The sequence below is a fragment of the Pygoscelis adeliae genome, unplaced genomic scaffold, assembly GCF_000699105.1.
Source record: "Pygoscelis adeliae isolate BGI_AS28 unplaced genomic scaffold, ASM69910v1 Scaffold159, whole genome shotgun sequence".
Taxonomy (NCBI): domain Eukaryota; kingdom Metazoa; phylum Chordata; class Aves; order Sphenisciformes; family Spheniscidae; genus Pygoscelis; species Pygoscelis adeliae.
This window is the reverse complement of record NW_008825562.1, coordinates 947,935-971,006: the sequence shown is the minus strand read 5'-3', so window position 1 is coordinate 971,006 and position 23,072 is coordinate 947,935. Positions and strand designations below refer to the sequence as shown.

General features: G+C 35.0%; 1 protein-coding gene across 1 annotated transcript in view; it reads left to right on the top strand.

Moving 5' to 3' along the window:
- The window catches only part of DIAPH2 (diaphanous-related formin 2), a 260,532-nt gene that overhangs the window by 84,457 nt on the left and 153,003 nt on the right, over positions 1-23,072 (top strand). The window contains 4 exon segments of the mRNA XM_009332394.1: positions 297-398; positions 1,828-1,922; positions 8,252-8,353; positions 17,116-17,355. Of these exon segments, the coding sequence (XP_009330669.1) occupies positions 297-398; positions 1,828-1,922; positions 8,252-8,353; positions 17,116-17,355 (539 nt within the window).

Below are 23,072 nucleotides of genomic sequence, written 5' to 3'. Positions count from 1 at the left end.
TAAGCTGGAGCTGAAGATTACAAATTTTGTGGGTTAAAATGTATAAATACAATTTGATAGTGCTTGGGTAAATTGATCATTGTCATAGTAACATTTTCACTTCACATTCCTCTTAATTTTGTGCATTTACGTTGTTTCTTTGGATATTTTACAGTATGTTGAGGCAGTGGATTCATTTTGCCTTGAACTGATTCTAATAGATGCATTATTATGGCTTTCTAGCTGAGTTGCTCTTAGTCTGTTAGATTTAACAGTTGTAATAATGAATCAGAATTTAATAAATACATTCTTTACAGCTAAAAAGGCAGTAGAAGAATCAGAAGAAAAGAAAACAGTTCAGTCAAAGAAAAGGATTAAAGAATTAAGAATTTTGGATGGAAAAACCGCACAAAACTTATGTAAGTGATGTCAAATGCATTAAGTGAATGTATGCACGACTGTTCTTAAATGTTTTATTTCCGTTCTGTTTACATGTGCAGTATTATTTTTCTAAAAACAGGCTAATCTGAATGTGGGTTAAGTTCAGAAGCATTTTACATACCTATGATTTCAATTCACTATACAAATTGGGAAAACTTAAAGTAACATGGAAAAATGATGTAGACTTAAACGTTAATGAACTATATTTTTTTGTAACAAAAATTTGATTTTTTCATTAATTGCTTTAGACTGGAAGTATAAGGGAAGGCACGATGTTGGTAGGTTTTGTGGGTTGGGGTTGAGGGGCCATTCATAGTGGTTCTTTCTGGTTAAAGCAATGGAGAAATAGAGCTTGATGGGGGTTAGACTTTTAAAGAGAAAAATATTACGAAATAGGGTAAGTTAGGTGCAAATACTACTACTACAAATTGTAAAGAAAACAGCCCCACCTATTATTTTTAACTTGCCTCTTCTCTCTTTAATTATGGATGGAAATCAATCATTGAGAGTAGTAGATGTTTTTATTTGAATTAGATATACCATAAAATGTCACTAGTCCATCTATGCCCATGGCAAATGGAGTAAAACCAAGTCTGTGCATTGTTTATTACCACATCCATGAGCACATTTTTTTAAGCAGAAAATGCACTATGACAAAAGTGATATAAAACTTCAAGTTTTGAAAATATAGATGCAGCAAAATCAGCCATAGTAGTTAGATTGAATATACAGCACTTCATTAAAATGGTATGCTAATCCATCTGTGTTAGGATACTTTGTAGGTTATTGAACAGGGCTCTGTTGAGATGTTATAACATCCTGAGATCAAATTGCTTTCAGAACTCCCAGCGTTGAAGGGTATACAATATACATTGTCTTTTATATAAGTTTAGTTGCCCTAAAAAGTGGTAGAGTTAGGGTATTGGTTTTTTGTCTTTGCCCAGCTCTTCATTATCCTTTTGACATGGAATTTTTTCTAGAATGTCATGTAAATGTCACTCAACTAATTGTAAATGCAGTACAGCTATTCATACATGGTTATGAAAGCAAAAAATAATAGCTGAAGTCTTCTAGTGGCTGAAAAACTCTGTTTAAGTAGTAATGCAGATATGTTGCCGTTCATAAAAATAGGACTTTATTGCTAGAGATAAGTAACGCTGCTAGGGAGCAACTGAGGCTGATTAAACAGTTAAAACTGTTGTCATATTTTCATTTCTTAGAAGTAAAATTCATAAGTTGAACTGCAAGTGTGGCTCATCAACTGTTTGTTTTGTATAGAAGGCTTCTTCATTGTGAATTGTCTTAATTTGGATCAAGATATGATTTTTGAGTTGCTAGACATGGTTTGCCTTCTTGTATCAGTCTTCTTGACCTTTTTGATTCTAATTATTTATTACTGAATTACAGCAATATTTTTGGGTTCTTTCCGTTTGCCTTATGAAGAAATAAAAAATATAATTTTAGAGGTTGATGAAGAGAAGTTGAGTGAATCCTTGATTCAGGTATGTGAAAATGTTTCTGATTTTGTTCATAGTTTGTTTTCCACATAAAAATGCTGTAAAGGTATAAGAATTCAAAAGTAAGAATAGTGTAGAGTTTTCTGGATATCAGCTACAAATGTATCAGTTGTTTGCAGTGTTTTTCATTTCACTTCTATTTTTGAATGTGGTTGATTATAGCAGTAAAAACATCTTTAAGAGACACTGTTAACAAAAGTACTTTTGAATCTCTAACTCTGTGAAGTTTCTCTTTCAAAAGGAAATCTCTGATAATTCTAGTTTTTCAGTTTTGAAGGCAAGCATTTACCAGATTTATGCTAGTGGATAATGAAGTTTCATCAGTCTTCTTGTGGAAACAACTCTGCTTGTCACTAATGATAGATGAAACTACCTGAATGTTTCAGGGTACTGCTACATCTGTAAATCAAACCTGCTCTCAAGCTGTTTTGGTCTTATTTTGAACCCAAAATCTCTCAGCTGGAGAGAAGAAAGTATGGAATACAGCTTCTTTACATCCCTCTCTGATTTCCTCACAGTAGGAGGAGAGCAAGTGTGATAGATACACTGCCCCTCGTGATCTCTGGGGAATGACAGAGTGTAACAGAGAAACATGTAAACCTAAAATGGTATATAGATGTAGCACAGCAGTGATACTGGCGTTGAATTGGTTTATTTTAATATCATACACAGATTCACATTCTAGTTAACATACTGGGCCTCTATTTATCCTTTCCTCCTTCCCTGTCTTTTGCTTCCACCCCTGTTTCAGTCCTCCCAAGGGTTTCTAAATTAATTTCTTCTTCCTTTCTTGGACTTGGAAAATGGTTATTCCAGGGACACTGGGCTATAAACTGAGTTGCCTGGTCTCTTCACCGTTAGTTACATAATTCATAACTTCCTCAAATTTTAACACGAGTGTTTTTTAACAAAATTACTATGTTGCGAAACATACAGTGTAAATGGAATTAAATTTTTCAAATTAAATTTTCTTCTCCTTTTTCTGCAGTTTTTCTTGTGTCACCAAGGCCCTTCTACATTTCTGGAGTTTTGTTTTCTTGAGGCTCTAAAGGGCGGGCTGCAGTTTTCTCATAGACCTCAAACTATTGGACTCGCAGCACTAGATACAGTTGTATTTTATTACAGTGTCATATTCTGAGACTTATACCACCTAACCTAATGTGTTTGAACATGCAGATTTGATATCCAAAATTCTCATTCATGTTTCATTTGGGATAATACTTTATTTTTTTTTTTACAGTTGGTTTTTTTGATTGCTATGGCATAATGGTTTTGGAGGTTCCCATTTGATGGGAAACTATTTCCAATCTGAATTTGATGTGTTTCACTGTGATGTCCTGCTTCAGGCCATGTCGGCATGAAATTGATTGGTTTTGCATATGGGCCCTAAAATTAAATACAAAGAATTTCTAATATATATCTATATCTATAGATACAGATATACATTGCTAAAAATACTCTCTTTGGCCACTGAGTAAGTCTTCTCACAAAAAACTTAAGCACATGATACGTAGTATTTGGAAATAAGTCAGAAGTCTTAAGTTTATGTTTATTGATCAGAGATATCAGATCATTTGATTGAGAAGCCCACAGGAGTAGTAAAACTAAAAAATCAGCAGGGAGAAAAAACCCACCTTGAGTACCTCAAATGCAGAATCGTTTCATATTGGTATAGTTATCTCTACAACAAATGTAGAGATATTTTGAGACCTGGGTTAATAGAAATAGGATGTAGTATGTTATGCTGAAGTATAAGGCCATGATCTTACGTGTGAATTGTACAATGCTGGAAGCTAATGTTGTAATGGTTGCTTATCAGGTGGAAATCATTGAGGAGAAGTAATAGTGAGTCTGTGCTCAACAGGACGAGTATAGCTACCCCTGTGGAGTAGCTCTATGTGGCGCAGCTAAGCCCTCACCCTGTCCCAACCACTTGCCGTGGCCTACTTGTCAGGGCTGGGGGGTGCAGATTGCCCACCCCTGGCCTACTTGCAGAATGAGAAACAGAGAAGGCCTTCAAGCTGCACAAGCACTGTTCAATAGTAGCTAAAACATTGGTGTGTTATCAACACGGTTTTGGTCACAAGGCAAAACAACACCATATGGGCTGCTATGAAGAAAATTAACTTCATCCCAGCCTGACCCGGTACACCATAAAAAAGGCAAATGTGATTGCAAGGTGTATCAGGTCAACTGCTTCCAGTAGAGAGGATAATTATTATGCTTTTGAATAATGCACTTGTAAGACCTTATCTAAAATACTCAGTACATTTCTCAAAAATTAATTTAAAATGGAGAAGCTGAACTTAAAAACTACTTAAGATGATTGAGGAATAGAGAAACAGTCTACAGAAGGAAGCTAGAAAAGATTGGCTTGATTAGATTAGCAATATAAATAGCTAAGAGGGGATATGACTACATTATACCTATATGGGGAGCATAACGTACATAATCATTGGGGAGAAAAATGAAGTTGCATAAGTAAAAGGCAGTGTTAACACCAGAATAAATGTATATGAATTCATCATGAATGCAACTATCTAGAAACTCAGCTGCCTATAATCTTCAAAAGACTGAGGTTTTGGAGGTTGGTCCATTTCTGAAGGGAATGGTGTGGCAGAGTTGCTTCTAATAGCAGGGAGGCTTAGCTGATAACCTGGAAGAGTTTCCTTCTGTGTTTCTAAAGACATTCTTGGAAATGTATTGGGGTGAATGGGCTGTATCATCTCTTTCATGTTCAGTCTGTTCTGGTTTATTTTTATTCTAATCTTCTGACTGAGTTATTAACTAATTTACCAGTTTAACAGTTTTCCATACTACTGATTGGAAAAATTTTCCGAAGCAAACCTTGCGTTCTTTCATGCTTAGCGAAACTTGCACTTTATAAAAATGCACATTTGGAAACTGCTTTGTTCTAAATATCAAAGTGGTGAAAGCCAAATGGGTATAGCATTACTGAGCATGTAGAAAAGTGCTTTTTCAGTTATGCTTCTCAAGTCCTCGTTTCTTGCTGCTTTTCAAACTTATGTTGTAATACTTACTAAAATTAATTGGATTAATCAGTTTGAGTACATGGTAGACTATATACTGTTGTAATTCTTCCATGAGGAAGAGACTAGGAAAAAATATTCTCAATTCCCAGTGTGTCTTTGAGATAAGTTCTTGTAAACATCCAGTTTTCAAACATCGTGTTTAGCAGGATTCAGGGCATTGTGACAGTGAGTAGTGAGTGATAGTTTCAGCCACTTAATGTCAGCCTTAGATTTCTGCTACTTCTTAAGTAAACCGTTTTTATTTACCCTATTTTTATTTAAACGCACATCATCATGAATAAATTATGAAACTCTGTTTCCTAAAGTACTGACAAGGATTTGAGTATATGATCACTGAATGCTTTAGCTTCATTTTCAGTTATTCGGTACAATTAATGAAAGTAAAGATATTTAAACATATATACATGGGGGGCTGCAGTGCTAGTAGAGCCAAACTCCACCCCTTCTTAGCAGCTAAGGGTAAAATGAGTTGATCTGTTAGCTCTAGACCATAAAGGGGTATGGATGAGGAAGAAGAAATGATCAAGCGTGCTAACAGATTTTGGTTATGTGGCTGGAAAAAAAGAAGGCAGTTTTAGTAGTAGGTATTTGTATTTCTGCATTGATGGGGAAAAAAACAGTTTTACAGTAAGCTTATTAATGTGTAAAGAAATACACATTTCTGGCAAATACTGTGAAATTATTGATGACAGCATTTGGTTAATAGTCTACCTAATGAAAATGTAATTTTTTTTTTAACCCGTTAGTTAGTTAGTTTCATGTCTTTGATCTTTACCAGCATTAAACAGTCAATGAAATGAGCAAGAATGTTTTACAGATCCTTAATTTTTTTTGAAGTAGAAATTTGTGGGACATGGTTTTGAGTTAATAGGAAAGGAAGCTTGCTTAGGTTTAAACACGAGGCCATAGCTCAATTGTATGACATCCAGGTGAATCTGATGCTTATCTCTGTCAAGTATATTAAACTCTGCTCACTGAGACACTCAGTAGCTCCACTGGTGTAAGTGTAAAAAAATCTTTCTGTAACAGGGATGCTTTGTATGAGACTGCTTGTCCGTCTTTATTTTTCCTTATTAAGATGGGTGAATGTTTGATTCTTTCAGCTTGGAGAATTAAGTTAGCTAACACTTGCAAATTTGACAAATTAGACTGATGCCTTTCTCAAAGTTGTACCTTAATATGCCTACTTCATCAAGTTCTGCAGAGTGATCAGTAATCAAATTCTCCTAACGAATAAGAATATTGCAAGAGTGATGGCAAGATTGGTATGTTCTAAAAATAAGACATGTATCTCTAATAGTACAGGTTTCTCCAATTAAGATTTTTATATCTGGAAAAATATGCTTCTATAATGCTGGTTGCTCTTCTGATTTTAAAGGGCACATAACTTTTTTCATATCAGAGTCTTTTTGTGACATAGACCTAAACAGTCATTATCGGTTCTCTGATAGTGTCAGTGTGCACGTCCCTTCTATTTTATTCATATCTTATGGGAACACATGGCCATACACCTTTTCTGGTGGGAGGAGAACTGATGTGCTAATAACCTAACCGGAAGAGCTTCAAGTTAAAGGAACATGTTCTGAAATGTTTTACTTCTATGACTAGTGTTGCAGAAAGTATCAAAAGATTTAATTTTTGTAGCTGTAGCACATTACCTTATCGTCACTAAAATCTGTGTTGTAATTGCAATGCATATTCCGTAGACACTTTGTTGGGAGTAAACCTCTAAACCTGATGGTAGTTCTGCCACTTATGCGAGTTTCAGAGGGTGGCTTCATAAAGTAGGAACTTCTTGTTGAAGAACGTGGGCTTACCCTTTTCTCTTTAATACCTCAGGACCCGCTGTCTTTGTGTAGAAGAAAAAATTATTTCTGTGTGAAGGCATTTTTTTTCTTAGTTATTTGGTACAGGAGTCCTTGCACTGTGGATTTGGGCGAATCTCATGTTGATTTCTTCAGAAGTTATTAATAACAAAAGTGCACTACTTCTTTGGGCCCTATATGTATATTAAGCATCTATAAATTATTCAGCATGCAGAAGCAGGTCGCCTCCTTTTACTATGTGGTTAGGCAATTACCGCCCCAAAAAATTGCCCTAAGGGTCACAATGGGAAAGCAGGAGGGATGCTGTGTTCACCTAGATCTGGAGGTATTTCTGCCTCTCTTCTATAGGTAAATGTCTCCAACTCAGTCCCTTTGATTTCTTCAGTGGCTAGTGCTTGCCCATAACTCAATGCCCTTTGAAATTTCAGAGAATCACACTTGCCTCCAAGCTAGTACAGTGTTTTGGATCCCCTGTCCAGTATCCAAAATAGTACATCATTTTTGTTTCTTGATTCTCCTGTCATAAGTCTTTAATATGAACAAAGGTGGTTAGTGGAGATTGGAAATGTGTGTGGACAGCCGTAGTGTAATCATCAGTTGTTAATATTTGAATTCACTTTGGTTTTTCGAGCTTAAGGCTTATGAAACTTTTTGAACAAAACAAGTCTATTGACTCTTGCTAGGTAGCTTGAATGTAAAAGTATGCTCTTTTTGCTTTGAAGAATTACATTATTGTTTTGATTTCAACTAACATATATATCAAAATTTAAATACAACCTAAACTTTTGCTGGGTATCTATTAAAGTATTCTTCAGCCTTAATATAAATATTTTAGACTTTAGCATATCTGTATTTTGAGATGTTAATATAATAAACTATACAATTTTCTTTGGGGACATGGATAAGATTTCAAGCAAGTCCTACTTCTTGCTGAGTTCCAATATATTTGCCATCCAGAAGATCTGTACAATTGTGAGATGTTGCTTTTTTTCTGTGTAAAGTGTTTTTAAGTGAAGTTTGTGCACAGCTATTTTGAATGTCTAAAGATTTTTTTTTTTAGGTAGTTATGTCTTGCTTTACACAGACCAGATATTTCTTGATTAATATTTAATGAGCAAGATGCAATCATGAGGGAAAAAAAAGATTGTAGCTAGAGTATAATTCTTCAAGGTCTGACAGCGTCAGGGAGTTTTGTCTAACTTTTTAATACTGAGAAGGCATTCTTCAAATTAGAGCCTGTAACAGAGGTGCTGATGTCTGTATTAACTAATTACTGGTTTGATTTGATGTTTATATAGTGTTAAAGCTGTGTAAATAAAATAAGCTTCCCATAATTTCCTCATGCATTTCCATGTTGTGGTATTTTAAGTGTGTTATTTTAAGATCTCAGCTAGTTTACTATAACGAATTTAATATAATGTCTTGTTTGTTTTAGAACCTAGTGAAGAATCTTCCTGAGCAGAAAGAACTCAACGCCTTAGCCGAATTAAAGGATGAATATAATGATCTTGCTGAGCCAGAACAATTTGGAGTTGTGGTATGTATTATTGCAATAACTAACTGGAGAGTTCTATTTTGTCAAATAGACTAAAAAGACAAATTTTAGGTTTAAATTATTTTGGTTAGTGTTTTTTGCAAGTCCTGCAGTAGGAAAAGTTACCATCTATTTATTGATGAGTAATAATGCCCATAGTGTATCATGTCATGCTTTACCCTTTGGTTTAAAAAAAAAAAAAAGCATGTGTGTGTATATATATTTTATGTGTACATGTGTATATACGCACATATGTATGCATAGACATATAAAGTATATATACAAACACACAGAAACTTGCAGAATTGCTCTAGAAGAGGCGTGGATTATTCATATTACAACTGAAGTTGTAGATTATATTCTGTTGCTTTTACTGGTGTTCAATATATATATCTCTCTCTATTCCAAAAGTAGGGATATCGAGTATTATAATGTCTAGAACCTGTCTCTGAATTAAATTATAAAATTTGCATAAGTTACCCTAATACATGCTGGTAGTTGATTGGATGATACCGAGTACTCAGCTAGGACTTGGAAGACTCTTTTTCCGCTTCTGGTCTTCCAAAGACCTGATAAGTCCTTAGGCAAATTAGTTCCTGTTTTCACTTCACTTTGTCAGTCTAAAAGATTATAATGATGATGATATGTCCTCTGTAATGCGTTTAGAATTTATCCCTAACTCCACAGGAGCTAGGCTTGCTCTTGCTGAATTTTTATGGTGTTATGTATATTAAAATGTATTAAAACAGAAATAGAGGCCTCAGGGGACACGGGGACGTGGACACGGACGTGGGACGGGACGTTGGGGTGAAGATGTGGGACGTGGGGACGTGGACACGGACGCTGCTTTTGGAGTGTTTTTTTGGGGGGGGGGGGGGGGGAGGTGGGACAGAACATAATTTGACCTAATGAGATTTTTTTGTAGAGGATTTAGGAAATGAAAGATATCAATGACTTCTTTTGAAAAACTTGAGGCTATTGATTTTATTTTTTTAATAAATGGCATAAAGTTCCAAAAATATTTTATTTCAAAACAAAGATGAGGAATTTTGGTAGAAGTGCGATACATTGGTTAGTCTTATTGCGAGGTCTGCAGTAGTAAAACATTATCATCTGTTTATTGATCCGTAACAATCTTAAAATCTCTACAAATACATATTTGATGCTTTTCTTGAAGGAATTATGGCATGTAATATGTATAAAATATAATTATTATATATTAATGTATTATAATATCTTCAAGATATATATTAAAACTTACCCATATATACAGATATATATGGATATATATTATATGTGTATATATGGATATATACAGATGTATATTATATGCATATAGTTGATATTATGTTTTATATACATACATATAAACATGTATGTATAGTTAAAAATCTGTTTAAAAGCACTGGAGGAATACTTTGTTCCCTCTTTGTCATATAACACACACTTTCAGAGTGACTAAAACAGTGTGGTGAAGTGAGAGTAGTACTGCCAGCCCTACAACAAGATGGGCTTTTGATCCCTGGGAAGGAGGGAAGGCAGGCCAGAACAATTGCCCTGTCTACTCTCTGATTTCTGCCTGTTTTTGAAATGGCAATGAGCAAAGGATGCCAGGGAGTGGCTGATTTACCAAATGAATACTTCGTTATTTCCCTCTTATATAAAAAATGCCAAACAAAGTGGGAAATTAGATTTTGTGCAAGGAGAATATCTGAAAGGTGTCTAAGGCAAACACAGAATGGAAGCAAACAAGGTGGAGGCATTAGGACAAATGAAGACTCTGATGTCTACGAATTCTATTCAGTTAACTATTTAAAATAAGCAAAGAAATTCAGAAAATTGTGCATAATGACCTTGATTTAAAAGACTTTATAGACATTCCTTACTGCTGTAAGTTCCTTAATGTTTCACCCCTGATCTTTGTAACTTGGATCCTTTCCCAACTTGATCCCTTCCTTGTGCCACCCACTTCCGTTTTACAAACATCATACCTACCTTGTCGCCTCTGCTTCAGCCTTTCTACCCTATTGGGTTTTACTGCATTGCTCTGTATAGCTTTTATATAAAGGTACTTCTGGATTAGTATACTGATTATCTGCATCCTCCCATCGTGCTGCTCTGTGGTGGGTAGTAGTAAATTGCCCTTCTGCCGAGGAGAGCTGTGACAGTGGCACTGCATTCAATATTCAGCCACCTTTGTGGTCAACGTTTTCCTTACATACAGTCAGAATTTCCTGAGTGCCGTCTTGTATTTTGCTTCTTGTCCTATCACCATGCACCTTCAAGAATCCTCTGGTTCCATCTTCTCTGTACCTTCTCTTTAGGTAGCAACAGGTAACAGAGTCAAGAGCAGCTATTCAGGAAAGAATAGGTGTTGTGGATTAACCCTGGTAGGCAGCTGAGCACTGCACAGACGCTTACTCACTTCCTCCTCTCATCCCCAGTGGGATGGGGGAAGAAGAAAGGGAGAGCGAAAGTGAGAAAACTCATGGGTTGAGATAAAAATAGTTTAAGAAGTGAAGGAGAAGTGGAAGAAGAAAGAGAGAAAACAAAGGCAAAGAAATAAAACAAAGGCAATCACTTTGTTTGTGATGGCTGACCTATCTAAGCCTCCCTCCTCCACATTTTATTGCTGAGCATGACATTATATGGCATGGGATATTTCTTTGGTTAGTTTGGGTCATTTGGCTGGTTGTGTCCCATCCCAACCTCTTGCACACCCCCAGTCTATTCACTGGGTTGTGCAGAGTGAGAAAGTGGAGAAGGCCTTGACACTGTGCAAACACTGTTCAGCAGTAGCTAAAGCATTAGCATGTTAACAGCACTGTTTTGTTCACAAATCTAAAACACAACACTATACAGGCTGCTATGAAGAACAATTCACTCGGTCCCAGCCAGACCCAGTACAACAGGATTAGTCAAAGTTTACTCTGTTACTGCCACGGTTTGTTTGCTTTGCCTAGGCTTGCATAGAAGCATACATTTTTTTAAGAGTTGGGGTGACTATATCTGACCACTTATGCAGACATGATGTGCTGGCTGGTTTTTTTAGATAAAATTATTTCCCCAGTTTCACCTCTGTGCAGAAGGTATTATGAGAGAGATTCATTAATGTCTGCAATTTAATTAATCACCTAGTCTGAAATTTTGGCGGGGCATAGGACAGGCAGGATCAGGTTTTGAATTTTTTTGCAAATTCTGACTGTATATAAGGAAAACATTGTTGACCACAATTTTGCACTAATTTGGTCGTAGTTGAATAATGGCCTTTTCATTTTGGGTATATGTTAATAAGCTGCTGGAAATGAAAGACTGAAAATAAATTTAAGGTGTAATTATTATAGATATCAAAAGGCTGATCCAAGACAGTGGAAATGTTTTTTGTAAAGTAAAGAAAACCTGCAGAAAATAAGTCCATTTCATTCTTTGGCGCACATTCAGCTTCATCTTGGTTGGATGAGTATGAATTTGATAAGTGAAAGAACGTAACTGATGCTCTAGTTTAGCTGCTTGTATGTGAATTGGCTGCACAATGAGTATAAAGGACAGTGCAAGAACTAAGTTTTCTGTCATCAAATGTAAAGTACTGAGATACTACAGAACTTAAGTATATGAAAACACTTGGAGAATGTTTTTGCTCTCATATTCGGAAGATTATTTACCTCCAGTTCAGAAGACCACTGGTTAGAAGAAATCATTCTTTTGCTTTGTCTTGATGTAGTGGTAAAACAGAAACATTTAATGAATTTGCCAATATACAAGTAGTATGTATTAAGTACGTGTAGATAGTAAGTGTTCTTAGTACACTTTTTACCAGAGTTTGAATTCATGTCAATTTATGTTTTACTGAGAGATATCTGAAAACTTTTTAAGGAATAACCAACTATAAGAAGTTGAGAAAGAATTTAAAAGTATTTAATGGAACATTAATTAGAAAAAAACCTGCTTAATCAAACATCTCCAAATGGTGATGTTTGCCTTATGAAGGGACTAAGTTTCCTGAAGCTTGTTTCTTATTCAACTTTACTATCTGGTTTAATAAGAAATATTACATTTCCTTATGGGTAGTGATTCTGTCTTATTTTTAGAGGCCTCTAACTACATTAATACTACTAAAATGCTGGTTTTGTTTCTGATTTTGACTTAATTGAACAATCCACTAAAGTGAGAGAAATGCAGCTGAACATGCCTAGAGTCTTTCTGCTATGTGTTGAATTAATTTTGGAGTTTTGCTTTAATAATAATCTTAACCTTGATGTTAAGAAGAATGTGTTTAGGAATAGAAGACAGAAAGACTATGTTAAGTAGTATTTAAAATGTGTACCCTTACTTGTGTGTAAATTTAGCTAAGTTAATTATTAGGAGATCTTAATTGGATAATCACTGTGCTCATCAAATTTAATAAAGGTTGGAATACGTTGTTTAAAATTCGTGTAGAAAAACCATATTCAGTAAATGATTAACTTACTAGAAGAGACGGATTATCTTAATATTCAGCTGATATGTAAATGAAAATTAGAATTGAATTCTCATTTAGATGAAATGTTAAAATCAATTATATATTCAAATTAGTTATTGGAATTGAAGTTATATCCTGGGATCAAAAAAGGCAACACAACTTCATACAAAGAAAAGTTTGCGTTGATGTTGAAGTAGGGCAAGAAAAATTAACTGAATCAGTTGTATAACATTAAAAATCAGAGAACATTCTGCCTAGCTTTTTTAAAGGTAAAACTTGTGTTTAAGAGTTAATATTTTTCTGTCATGGGGACAGCTGCAACTTCAATAAGGATACTTGCTTCAAATTTTGGTGCCAGTCGAACAGTTTAAGTATTAGTAAAGCATAAGTCTCATCTGTGCTTAAAGTGTGAGTACCAACCATTTGCTGTCAACTCAGAGGACAGGCTAAAAAAAAAATCTTTTGCTGTGTTAGTGGTATTTAAACTCAGAAAACTTTACCCACTTTCCTTTACCACCAACTGTGAGTTTTAAAGTCGAGTTAATAAGAATATTATCACTTCTAAAAGATCATCCCACAATTACATGATGCAAATTTTAGTTCATAACTCTTTAGTGAACCAACAAAACAAATGACTGGAACTGACCAAAGAATTCCCTTTCTGGTGTGTGTTCTGGGAAAGTGGGAGGAGTTTTTTGCTGGTTTCTAGTGAACGAAAAACTTTCTTCAGCCGTTAAGAACTGGGTTATCAGTAATTTCATTGTTAATGCAAGAGGATAAGTTTCACTGAGTAGTTGTAGTTGTAGAGACTTGCAGATTCTGTGAGCCTATTTGCCGAATAACCAGGATTAGCTATCCCGAACAGTCCTTGCTGGGAGGTAGACGAAGTGGGAAGAATTGTACAAGTTTATTGCACCTGCATTGGTTTAGAGTCATTCTGTCATTTTAGTTGAATTTATTTGCCACTTGTTTTGCCTCATTGTAATTTCTAGAGCTGCTGAAGAATTAATCTTTCTAGAACATTGCTAGGAAAAAGAAAAAGGCAACTGTTTAATATATTATAGGTAAGAGGCTGAGTAAGTTGTCTGAGTAAGTTGACAAATTTGTATTATAGGAATGTCAGCTTTTTTCCTTAGGAAGTGAGGCAAATTTAATTGTGCTTTTTGCCTCTTTCTCCAATAAACTTTGATCCTAGTTTTAATACAGGGCTTGAGAATTGAATGATGATGATAAAGAATAAAGAACTGAATTAAAGAACTTGATTAGGTAGAGAATTCAGACAAGGACCTTTATGAAAGCCCAGAGGGGGAAATAATGACATGTGGTCCAGTGCTCACAGTTAGCTGGAAAAGAAATATCCATTTTCTTGGTTCTTTAACTGTTTGTGGTGAAAGCTAATACTTGCTGTTACATGCACCTATTTGAATGTGTTATTTCTTATATGTCCTTGACACTAATTTTGTAGAACTATAAACAATTTGACCTTTTTCTCAGTGAATATAATCTTTGCACCTTACTTATTTTCAGAAGATTCCTCTAAGTTCAGTATGTTTATCAGCCATTGAACGTGTGTATTTAGAAACATGCATATGAAAGAGAAACCGGGGCAGGGTGGGGAAGGAGGAAATAAAATAGCATTTATGATCATCTCCTATTGATACATAAAGAGCATAATGTATATAAAAATGTTTTGAATTCTAAGGAAACAACCCACTTGAAACAGCTCTTACAAAATTGTCAAAATACTTTTTAAATATTATGCAGATCAGCAAATGAAATTAAAACTTACTACTGGTTTGGTAGTCAAAGTACCTTGCAAAACAAATAAATGGTCAGTGTTCCATGACACTACACAGCATTAAAAAAAGAAGGAAAGTACAAATTGGCTGAAGTGTTGTAAAGGATTATTCTTCACAGGTGTTTAAGTCGCGCTGTTCTGTTGGCTTATACATGTTTTGTTGTGCTGTTTTCAGGATCTAAAGCTTTTGACAACTTTTTCTGTGCAATTTTGAGTAAAATCAGTGATTGTTCTACAAAAGTTAAAGCAAATTATGTGATTAATTTTAATTTCCATCTACTCCAGTTCAGTGAAGGTAGATCCTTTCAAGGCAGATGTTTTCAGTATGATATTTCTGAAATACAGAATGATTAGAAGTATAATATTTCAAGACTGCATGATGTTGGCTTATAGAGGCTCACAGGGAAATTTGTGACAATGGAGAAGTATAAAAAAAGATTGCAAGTTATGCTTGAAACGCTTCTTTCCTGATCCTTTCCTTTTCCTCGTTCCAGTCTGATCATATGCATTGTTTGAGACCATCTGGAGTGCCTTCATATTTATTTTCATTTTAGTATGAATTTATCATTATTCAGGCCACCCAAGTCTTTCCTGTCAAAGTTATTGCTGCTGCTTCTGGTAGCTGTCTGTGGTAGATAACGCCAGTAGAAAAACCATGGTTCCTTAAGGAGCCATGGTAAGGCTTTGGGCAACAGGGACATGAGCACATAAAAATCTTTCTGTTTTGATAGCCAAGATCCGTGATTTGTCACATAACAAAGCTTTTCTTTCAGGGGGACAAAGTGCTTCAGGAACACCACTGATAGTGAATACATTGGGGGAGAAATCTTTCTGTATTCTGCTAATTAAAATTAGGAGTTAGATTTGGAAGGTAATCATTCTTGCATTTAAATGAAAATTTTTAAGTGGATTAAAAATTTTCAGTACATATTTTTTCTCTTAAATTTAAATATCTCTTGTGAATTATAGTCCACTGCTAAGTAGGAGGAAATATTACTGATCACTTGTGCAAAATATGAAAGACATGGACATATTTTGGTAGTTAGTCTAATGAAATTGGTCTTGGGGATTTAAATTAATGAGTCACTGTTGTAAATACTTTTCAGTATATCTGTCATTTACCATGTTACAATGCTGTGATTTATAACCTCCCATCTTTGTATTAGGTCAGGAAGGAATGAGTCCTATACTACCTTTTGCAAACTGTCTGAAACATAAAGGTGATAATATCTTGGGCAGTAGTTCTACAAAATTTGTTTAAAAGGGAAAAAAGACGAGGTTAAAAAGCAGGCAGTATGTTGCCTACAAAATATGATGTCATGGGATCAGAACGGACAGAGTATACCAGAAGTATATCCTTACTTTAGTATCTCTAGGTGTATTGTTTTTTATATAAAACTTTACTGTCATGAATTTCGGCCAAAACCTCTTTATCTGCATCCTGAATCTGATTATTCTTTGGGATACACAAATTGGGACTTCTTGATGGCGTGAACTTAATTTCTTAGGATCAAACGTATATCGTAGTGTATCTTTAAAATACCTTTGAGCTTGTTTGGTAACTATCAATACTGGTAGGATTAATATTTATTTTATAACTCTATAAGTGTAGATAATAACAAAACCCAGTTTGGGTTTCATTTTAAATAAAACTGCAAAAATAAACACCTTGTTAGATGTAATACTGTCATCTGTAAATATCACAATCAACAGCTCACATCAGTACAATAGCAGTAAATATTTCATGAACAATAGTACTAATGTGACCTGGCTTTATATAAATATCTGACTAGTGAAGCTTGATCTCCTGTGTCTCAAACTCACTTAGATATTCCCATGTCCTTCCACAAGGGTCCCGAAGAATTCATTGTCCCTCTCCCCTATTGCTCCCCCAGGGACTAAGAGCAAGTTGGGCTATGCATCAGCTCAGTAAGAGTCTAAAAATGGAAAGTATAATTCTTTAGCTTAATCAGGCTGAAGTGTAGCTGTTTGTGTTTGTGCTGGTATCAGTGCACACACTTAAGAGATTGTTGTACCATTTCTGAAAGAAGAAAAACCGACAAGCTTAGGTTTGGGAAATTGGTAAATATCAGAGTTCAAGGGTAACTTCACTGGAGATGTGATGAAATGTTTGGCACGTGTACCTTCAGGCTGATTTTCAAGTCTTGTTAACTGGTGGAATTGACTTAACATTTCCTTTGCTGGGAGGAAGGGTTTTGGCAGTGTGCATTCAGTGAGTTTGGAATTCACAAGTTAAATGGTTTGGTAACACGAAGCACTCTCTTATTTTCAATATGTTGCCTCACTGAATTTTTTCAGGCAAAGTGTATGGTTTGGGGAAAAATACCTGTGGGCAGGTACGGATTCCTGGAAATACAATACAGGCAATGAAAACATACAGAAGCTGTAGTCTTGCTGGCTGCACAATATTGTTTTTTAATATAAGCTATTTTGCATAAATAAGTTTTTGTTTTTTTATGTTCTGATTTAACGTTTCTTGTTTTGTAGATGAGTTCTGTGAAAATGTTGCGGTCACGTCTTAATGGGATCCTTTTCAGGCTTATGTTTGAAGAGCACGTAAACAATATCAAACCTGACATTATGGCGGTTACACTAGCTTGTGAAGAGCTGAAGAAGAGCGAAAGCTTTAGTAGGCTTTTAGAGTTAGTGCTGTTCCTTGGAAACTACATGAACTCTGGCTCCAGAAACGCACAGTCTCTTGGTTTTAACATCAGTTTTCTTTGCAAGGTAAGATGAAGCTATAAAATTTGTTAAGTGCAGATTCATGAAACACACGACACATGAGAAGGTACCCTAAATAGGGAAAAACATTCAATCAGTGTAGTTTACTGGCTGTACCTCTGTTTTTAATAACGGATGGATAAATACAGAGTAAATATTTCTAGGATGGTCCCCTGCTATAGCTGTCTTTCTCAGTGCAATGGCAATTTAAGGTAGTTGTTTAATTCGAAGTCTGTTCTGAGTCTTTCTGGAAGATAAAAGTAGAACAGCTTTTTCGATCTGAATTTGTTCAACTATCATCTTGTCAGTAGAATACACATAGAGCTCTGAATATGTTAAATAGCTCTAGCTACTCGTCTTTCTTCCCATCTTCCACCCAGCTATCCCTCAAGCAGTATCACCAAAGTAAGTATTTGGGATTAAAGATGGACATTGTTATCCTAGGTTTAACTTCAATTGTGGTGGCAAAATATGGGATGCAATGAGAGAACTTCAGAATCTATAGCAGTCACAATTTAATGTGCAGTGCATGTTTATTTATATGGTAAAATGTGTGTAAGGCACTGATGTGAACTTGACCATCTCAGTTTGTAAAGAAGCTTTGAAAGTATCTTTAAAATAAAGGGATGCAACATTTGTAAACAGATTTAAAAAAAAAAAAAAAAGCATAAATCTTGCAGAGGAATTTTTCAGTTATTTTTTGTTTGGTCTTATCAGAGGGTCCAGGTTTCAAGTCTCTTTTTTGGGCATCATGAGGAAATCTGATGTGTACCTCAAGGAGATTTAACCTTGGGGGGAAAATAATATTTCAAATACACAGCAAGTCTGATCTGACGTATTTCAGTAGAGAAAGACTCTGCTTGCTGTAGTTTAATACAAAGATGTTGCTAACTCCTGGTAAAATAAAAAACATCACCTAAGAAATGCTTTCATTCTTTAATAGCTTTTTTAAAGAGAGGCCAAGTTGAAGGACTTTTTTCATGAATCTAGTGCTGTGTTTTGTTTTCGGCAGCAGTTGAATCTAAAGGGAAATTAATGTTTTAAGTAGAAAACTACTTGTTAATGATGGGGAGGGGAAATGATGACGCTGCATGAACGGTACTCTAGCATAGCATAGAGAAGGTATTCTTGCACTCCAGGTGATAGATTTATGAACTGCTGTCAACGCAAATCCCACAGATGTTGACACAGCTAATGTGGATTGACTAATCCTGCAAATTGTTCTCTGCTGAACTGAATAATTGCTGAAGCATAGCTATCTGTGCTTGCAGCAAAATTTAAAATAACTGAGACAAAAATCTATGACTATTTAATTCAGCCTTGTCCTCAGAAACAAAATCTATTTGTTAATGGGTATTTTTTGTTTTCAAGATAGATATTTCTGAGGGAAGTGTTCTTTTTTTTTTTTTTCTTTTTTCCCAGTGAGATTAGAGAAAATACTTAAACATTCTCCCTAATAAAATGTTGACAGTGCTGTTGCATTTAGGTACTAGGTATATTTTGTTATAAAGTGATGTCTAAAAAGAAAATAATCAGAAACACAGTGATGGTTGTTGGAGCAAAAAAGGTCTAACCAAAACCTAGACATGAAATTGTGTCACTAATAGCTCTACATATTGATTAAACCTTGTGAATTATCACTCATAAGGTCCAAACTCAGAACAAATCACTTAATTTAATGGAAAAGTAGGTAAGTTTCTCCGGACAGAGTGACGTGCATTGTCTGCAATTTAAATTTATTGTTTATTACTCAAGTTAAAAGATATTTTCTGCTCTCTAAAGCTCTGGTTTTCATTACTTTATGTATTTGCCATTCTAATTTGAATTAGATTAGTATAATAGTGTGCTTTTGCAAGAGTTATTTTTTTCAAATGGTTTTGTACCTGTACTTATGCTTTAGTATTTAGAGAAGGAACCTTCTACTCCATTGATGTCTAATTTTAGAAATGAGGTGCTTTTGCACAGTTAGTATTCACAATGGATTTTTTTTTTAATTACTGTTAAGAATCCAAATTTATATTTGGGTAATGACTGTTTTTATGCAGTGGTTATTGTCAACTGATAATTGCATTTGGTTTCTTTGTTTAATAGCTTTCAAATTCTGCCCTCCCATTTTCCACCCAAAACAGTAAGATGGCTTTATTGGCTTGTGTTATTAACTAAGAGTACAGTCTGACAGGTCTTCGTTAACTGTTGTGAATAGTACAAAACGTTAAACCATATCAGGTGGCAATATCTTTTATAAGCACCAGGTTTAATATCTGTCTACAGCCACTTACCAGCTTTATCACATTATTCAAACAGTCTCAAAATTTAGGATTGTTGGTCAACAATTGGCCTTCACTGTGGAAGTGAAAACTTGTGTATGTGTAAGCATGGTAGGGTGACTGTATTGTCCTGGTTTCTGAAGTTTTGCTGTGAATTAAAATTTCTAATTTATATTTCTTGGCTGAAGAAGGCAATAAGAGAAATAAGTGTTACCTAACAGCAAGAACAAGGCAGCGGTCTGTTTGCCAGTGTCATGTGGCTTACATGTTTTTGCTCTGTGGGACATCTGAGTGCTACTAAATTTTGAAGGCTGTGTGAACATTGAAAGGCTGTGTGTCTGTGTCTGTGTGTGTGTGGCAATTTGAGAAGGCACTGTTACCATGTGAGAGGTCTTCCTTGAATAATTTTCAAAGTGCCTTTATTTCCTCTCCCAGGGAATGTATTTCAGTCTTCAAGCTTTTCAAGAGGAATTTGGAAGCCTTTATTTTACGTTTTGATAGAATACCTCTAAAGCATAAAAATTACTAACTTACTATAATATTTTGTGAAATATTTGTGCACTGTTTGTTTTTATGTGTGGAACCATGATGAGCAATAGAATGTTACAATTTAGAAGTCACCCTTCCATAACCTCAGGTACATTGTTAGGTTAGAAGTCAGATGTAACGTGCCAAAGAAACTTTGTCCTAATTTTTTGTTTTGTTTGCCATAAAACCTGCTACCTCTTTTTTTTTTTTTTTTTAAAGCAACTTTAGAACAAGAAGAATTTCTTACCAGTTTTAAACATTACTTGTCTAAAGTATGAACTGCTTCAATAGGGGTTTTAAAATCAAACCAGACCATCTGGCTTAATGTTTTAAAATGTTGGTCATTTCTTTATCTAATTTTTTTTTTTTACTTTTTTTTGGTGATGCTCACAGTAAGATATAAGTTAAATAACAGTATTATCCTCTGAATATTGTTGTTGTGGAAGGACTTCAGCTGTTATGTGAAGAGAATTTATAATAAATCTGGCTGACTTGGCTCATATATTAGTTTTTAGCTGTTCTTTACTGTATGTTGATGTTTTGCCTAAAGACAAGGATTTAAATATCAGAAAAAAATAACCAGAAGACATGTTAGGATAAGGGGAATCAAACCAGTGGATATTTGATCAATGACTTGTAAAGTCTTGATGTTTGTAAGTTTTTAGTTTGTGGGTTGTTTTGTTTTTTTTTGGGGGGGGGGTTGTTTGTTTTGTTTGGGTTTTTTTTTTTTTTTTTTTAGACCAATGACAAACTATCTTTAATGTCAGTGGACTTTCTGCCCATGATAAGAGAGCTTTTAATTTTTTTTTTTGAGGCACCTGTTGGCAAGGTAGAACACATGTCTGTGTGTACATTTCTATGTGCAGAATACACATAGAAAGCAGAGTTGTTTTAATGATGAGGTAGCCTAATGTGATGAATTCACTTTTCAATAAAACCTGATTTTTCTATTGATTTTTCTTTTTTGTCATCCTTGAACAATCTTAATTGTCTGTTTAGTAGATGTAGTACTTACATTATATGATCTGAAAAAAGAAGAGAAAAAAGGCAGGTATTCATTTGGGATAAATGTTTGTTTTTGTAAAATAAATGTTCTTAAAACAGAGCTGGTCATTTCATACACAGAAATCTGTTATTGTGTAACAACTTTTATTAAAACATGATAAAGAAAGCATGAATTCAAACCTGTCTGGTCATAGCTAAAATCTAATGCCTGTATAGTAACCGCAAATCCTCAAAAACAGATTATCTTTCTGGATGTTACACTGCGGTATATGATGTTATTGAAGAAAGAAATGATTCGTAAACAACCTTTGGCAGAAGACAGAGAACTTAATTTTGTTCAAATAAGAGAGATCAACATTAGAATTCATGCACTGTATCAAGGCTGGCAAGCAGTAGCAGCTACTCTGATGTATGCGCTAGAGCATTCACGATTGCCTGAGTGTTAAGCGCTCTGTGAAAATATAAATATGGCAGAAAAAGCAGTAAAGTTGAGAGAGGCTGCTGTAGTAATTCACTAAAGGTAAATCTTTTCACCAGTTGTTGCATGTGATTAATGTGTACGAATGTTCCAACTGCTATTCTGAACCTCTATTGCAGCAGTTACTATCTCTTATCAAGGACAGGAGAACCCTCATAGTTCTAACTAACTATAAAGTTATGATAGACAGAAATGTAATTGAAAGAAAAGAGGTTGCTTTAGGCATATGTAGGATACAACTTTTGTTCTTTTTGTGGTGAATTAATGTAAGGACTAACAGCAAGCATCCCTCTGTTTCAATAAAGCTTTTGTAGTATTCTAGCTGGATCAATGTGTATTTTATGTAATAAGTAATATTATGTTACTACTTGTTCATAGTACAAATACTACAAGACAAACTGTTTATCTAGTTTGAGTATTACTGAATAGTGTACATTTATTAATTGTCTACCAGCCCTTTTTCTGTTAAGGCGGGAAAGATTTCTAGGATATGAAAAGTTATATAATCTCCTAAAAATCAAGAGAAAGCGTTTTTTATAGCTTAGAAAGCTTTTTTTATAGCTATAATAATCAAATGTCACTCTAGTGATAGTTAAAACATACATTTTTTTCCCCTTACATTGGCAGTCACTTTTAACCCTCACACCTGAAAACTTAATCCAAAAGTACCTGTTTAAAAAAAAAAAAAATCTGGAAGGGGGTTATGGTATGATTTGCACGTTTTAAATGCTTTACCAAGATACTACACGTAAAGGACATTTGTTATATTGATGTTATTTCTGAGCTACAGACATAAACATTGTACTTGATTTGAATGGGTGTGCTACGCGTATTATGTTCTGCGTATATTAGTCTTTAATCCTTTCCCAAGCAATGAATCTGATACTATTGATCACTCAAATTGATGCTTCAACATTCAGTGGGAAGCTGCTTTCGGAAGCCTACACTGATCTACTGATTTTTTTTATTTACTTTTTTTTTTTACTAAATGTGTTATTCCCAAATTCTGTCTCTCAGATAAAGAAAGGTCATAGAATCAAAACCTATGTTTGAAAATTTTAACAATGCAGTGTGTAGTCTTTGGCCTAGTGGCCTTCTATGATGGAGTGACTACATCAGTGGACATGGGAAGGGCTACAGATGTCGTCTGTCTGGACCTCTGTAAGGCCTTTGACACAGTCCCCCACAACATCCTTCTCTCTCAACTGGAGAGGTATGGATTTGATGGGTGGACTGTCCGGTGGGTGAGGAATCGGTTGGATGGTCGCATCCAGAGGGTAGTGGTCAATGGGTCAATGCCCAGATGGAGATTGGTGACGAGTGGCATCCCGCAGGGGTCCATATTGGGACCGGTACTGTTTAATATCTTCATCAATGACATAGACAGAGGGATCAAGTGCACCCTCAGCAAGTTTGCAGATGACACCAAGCTGAGTGGTGCGGTC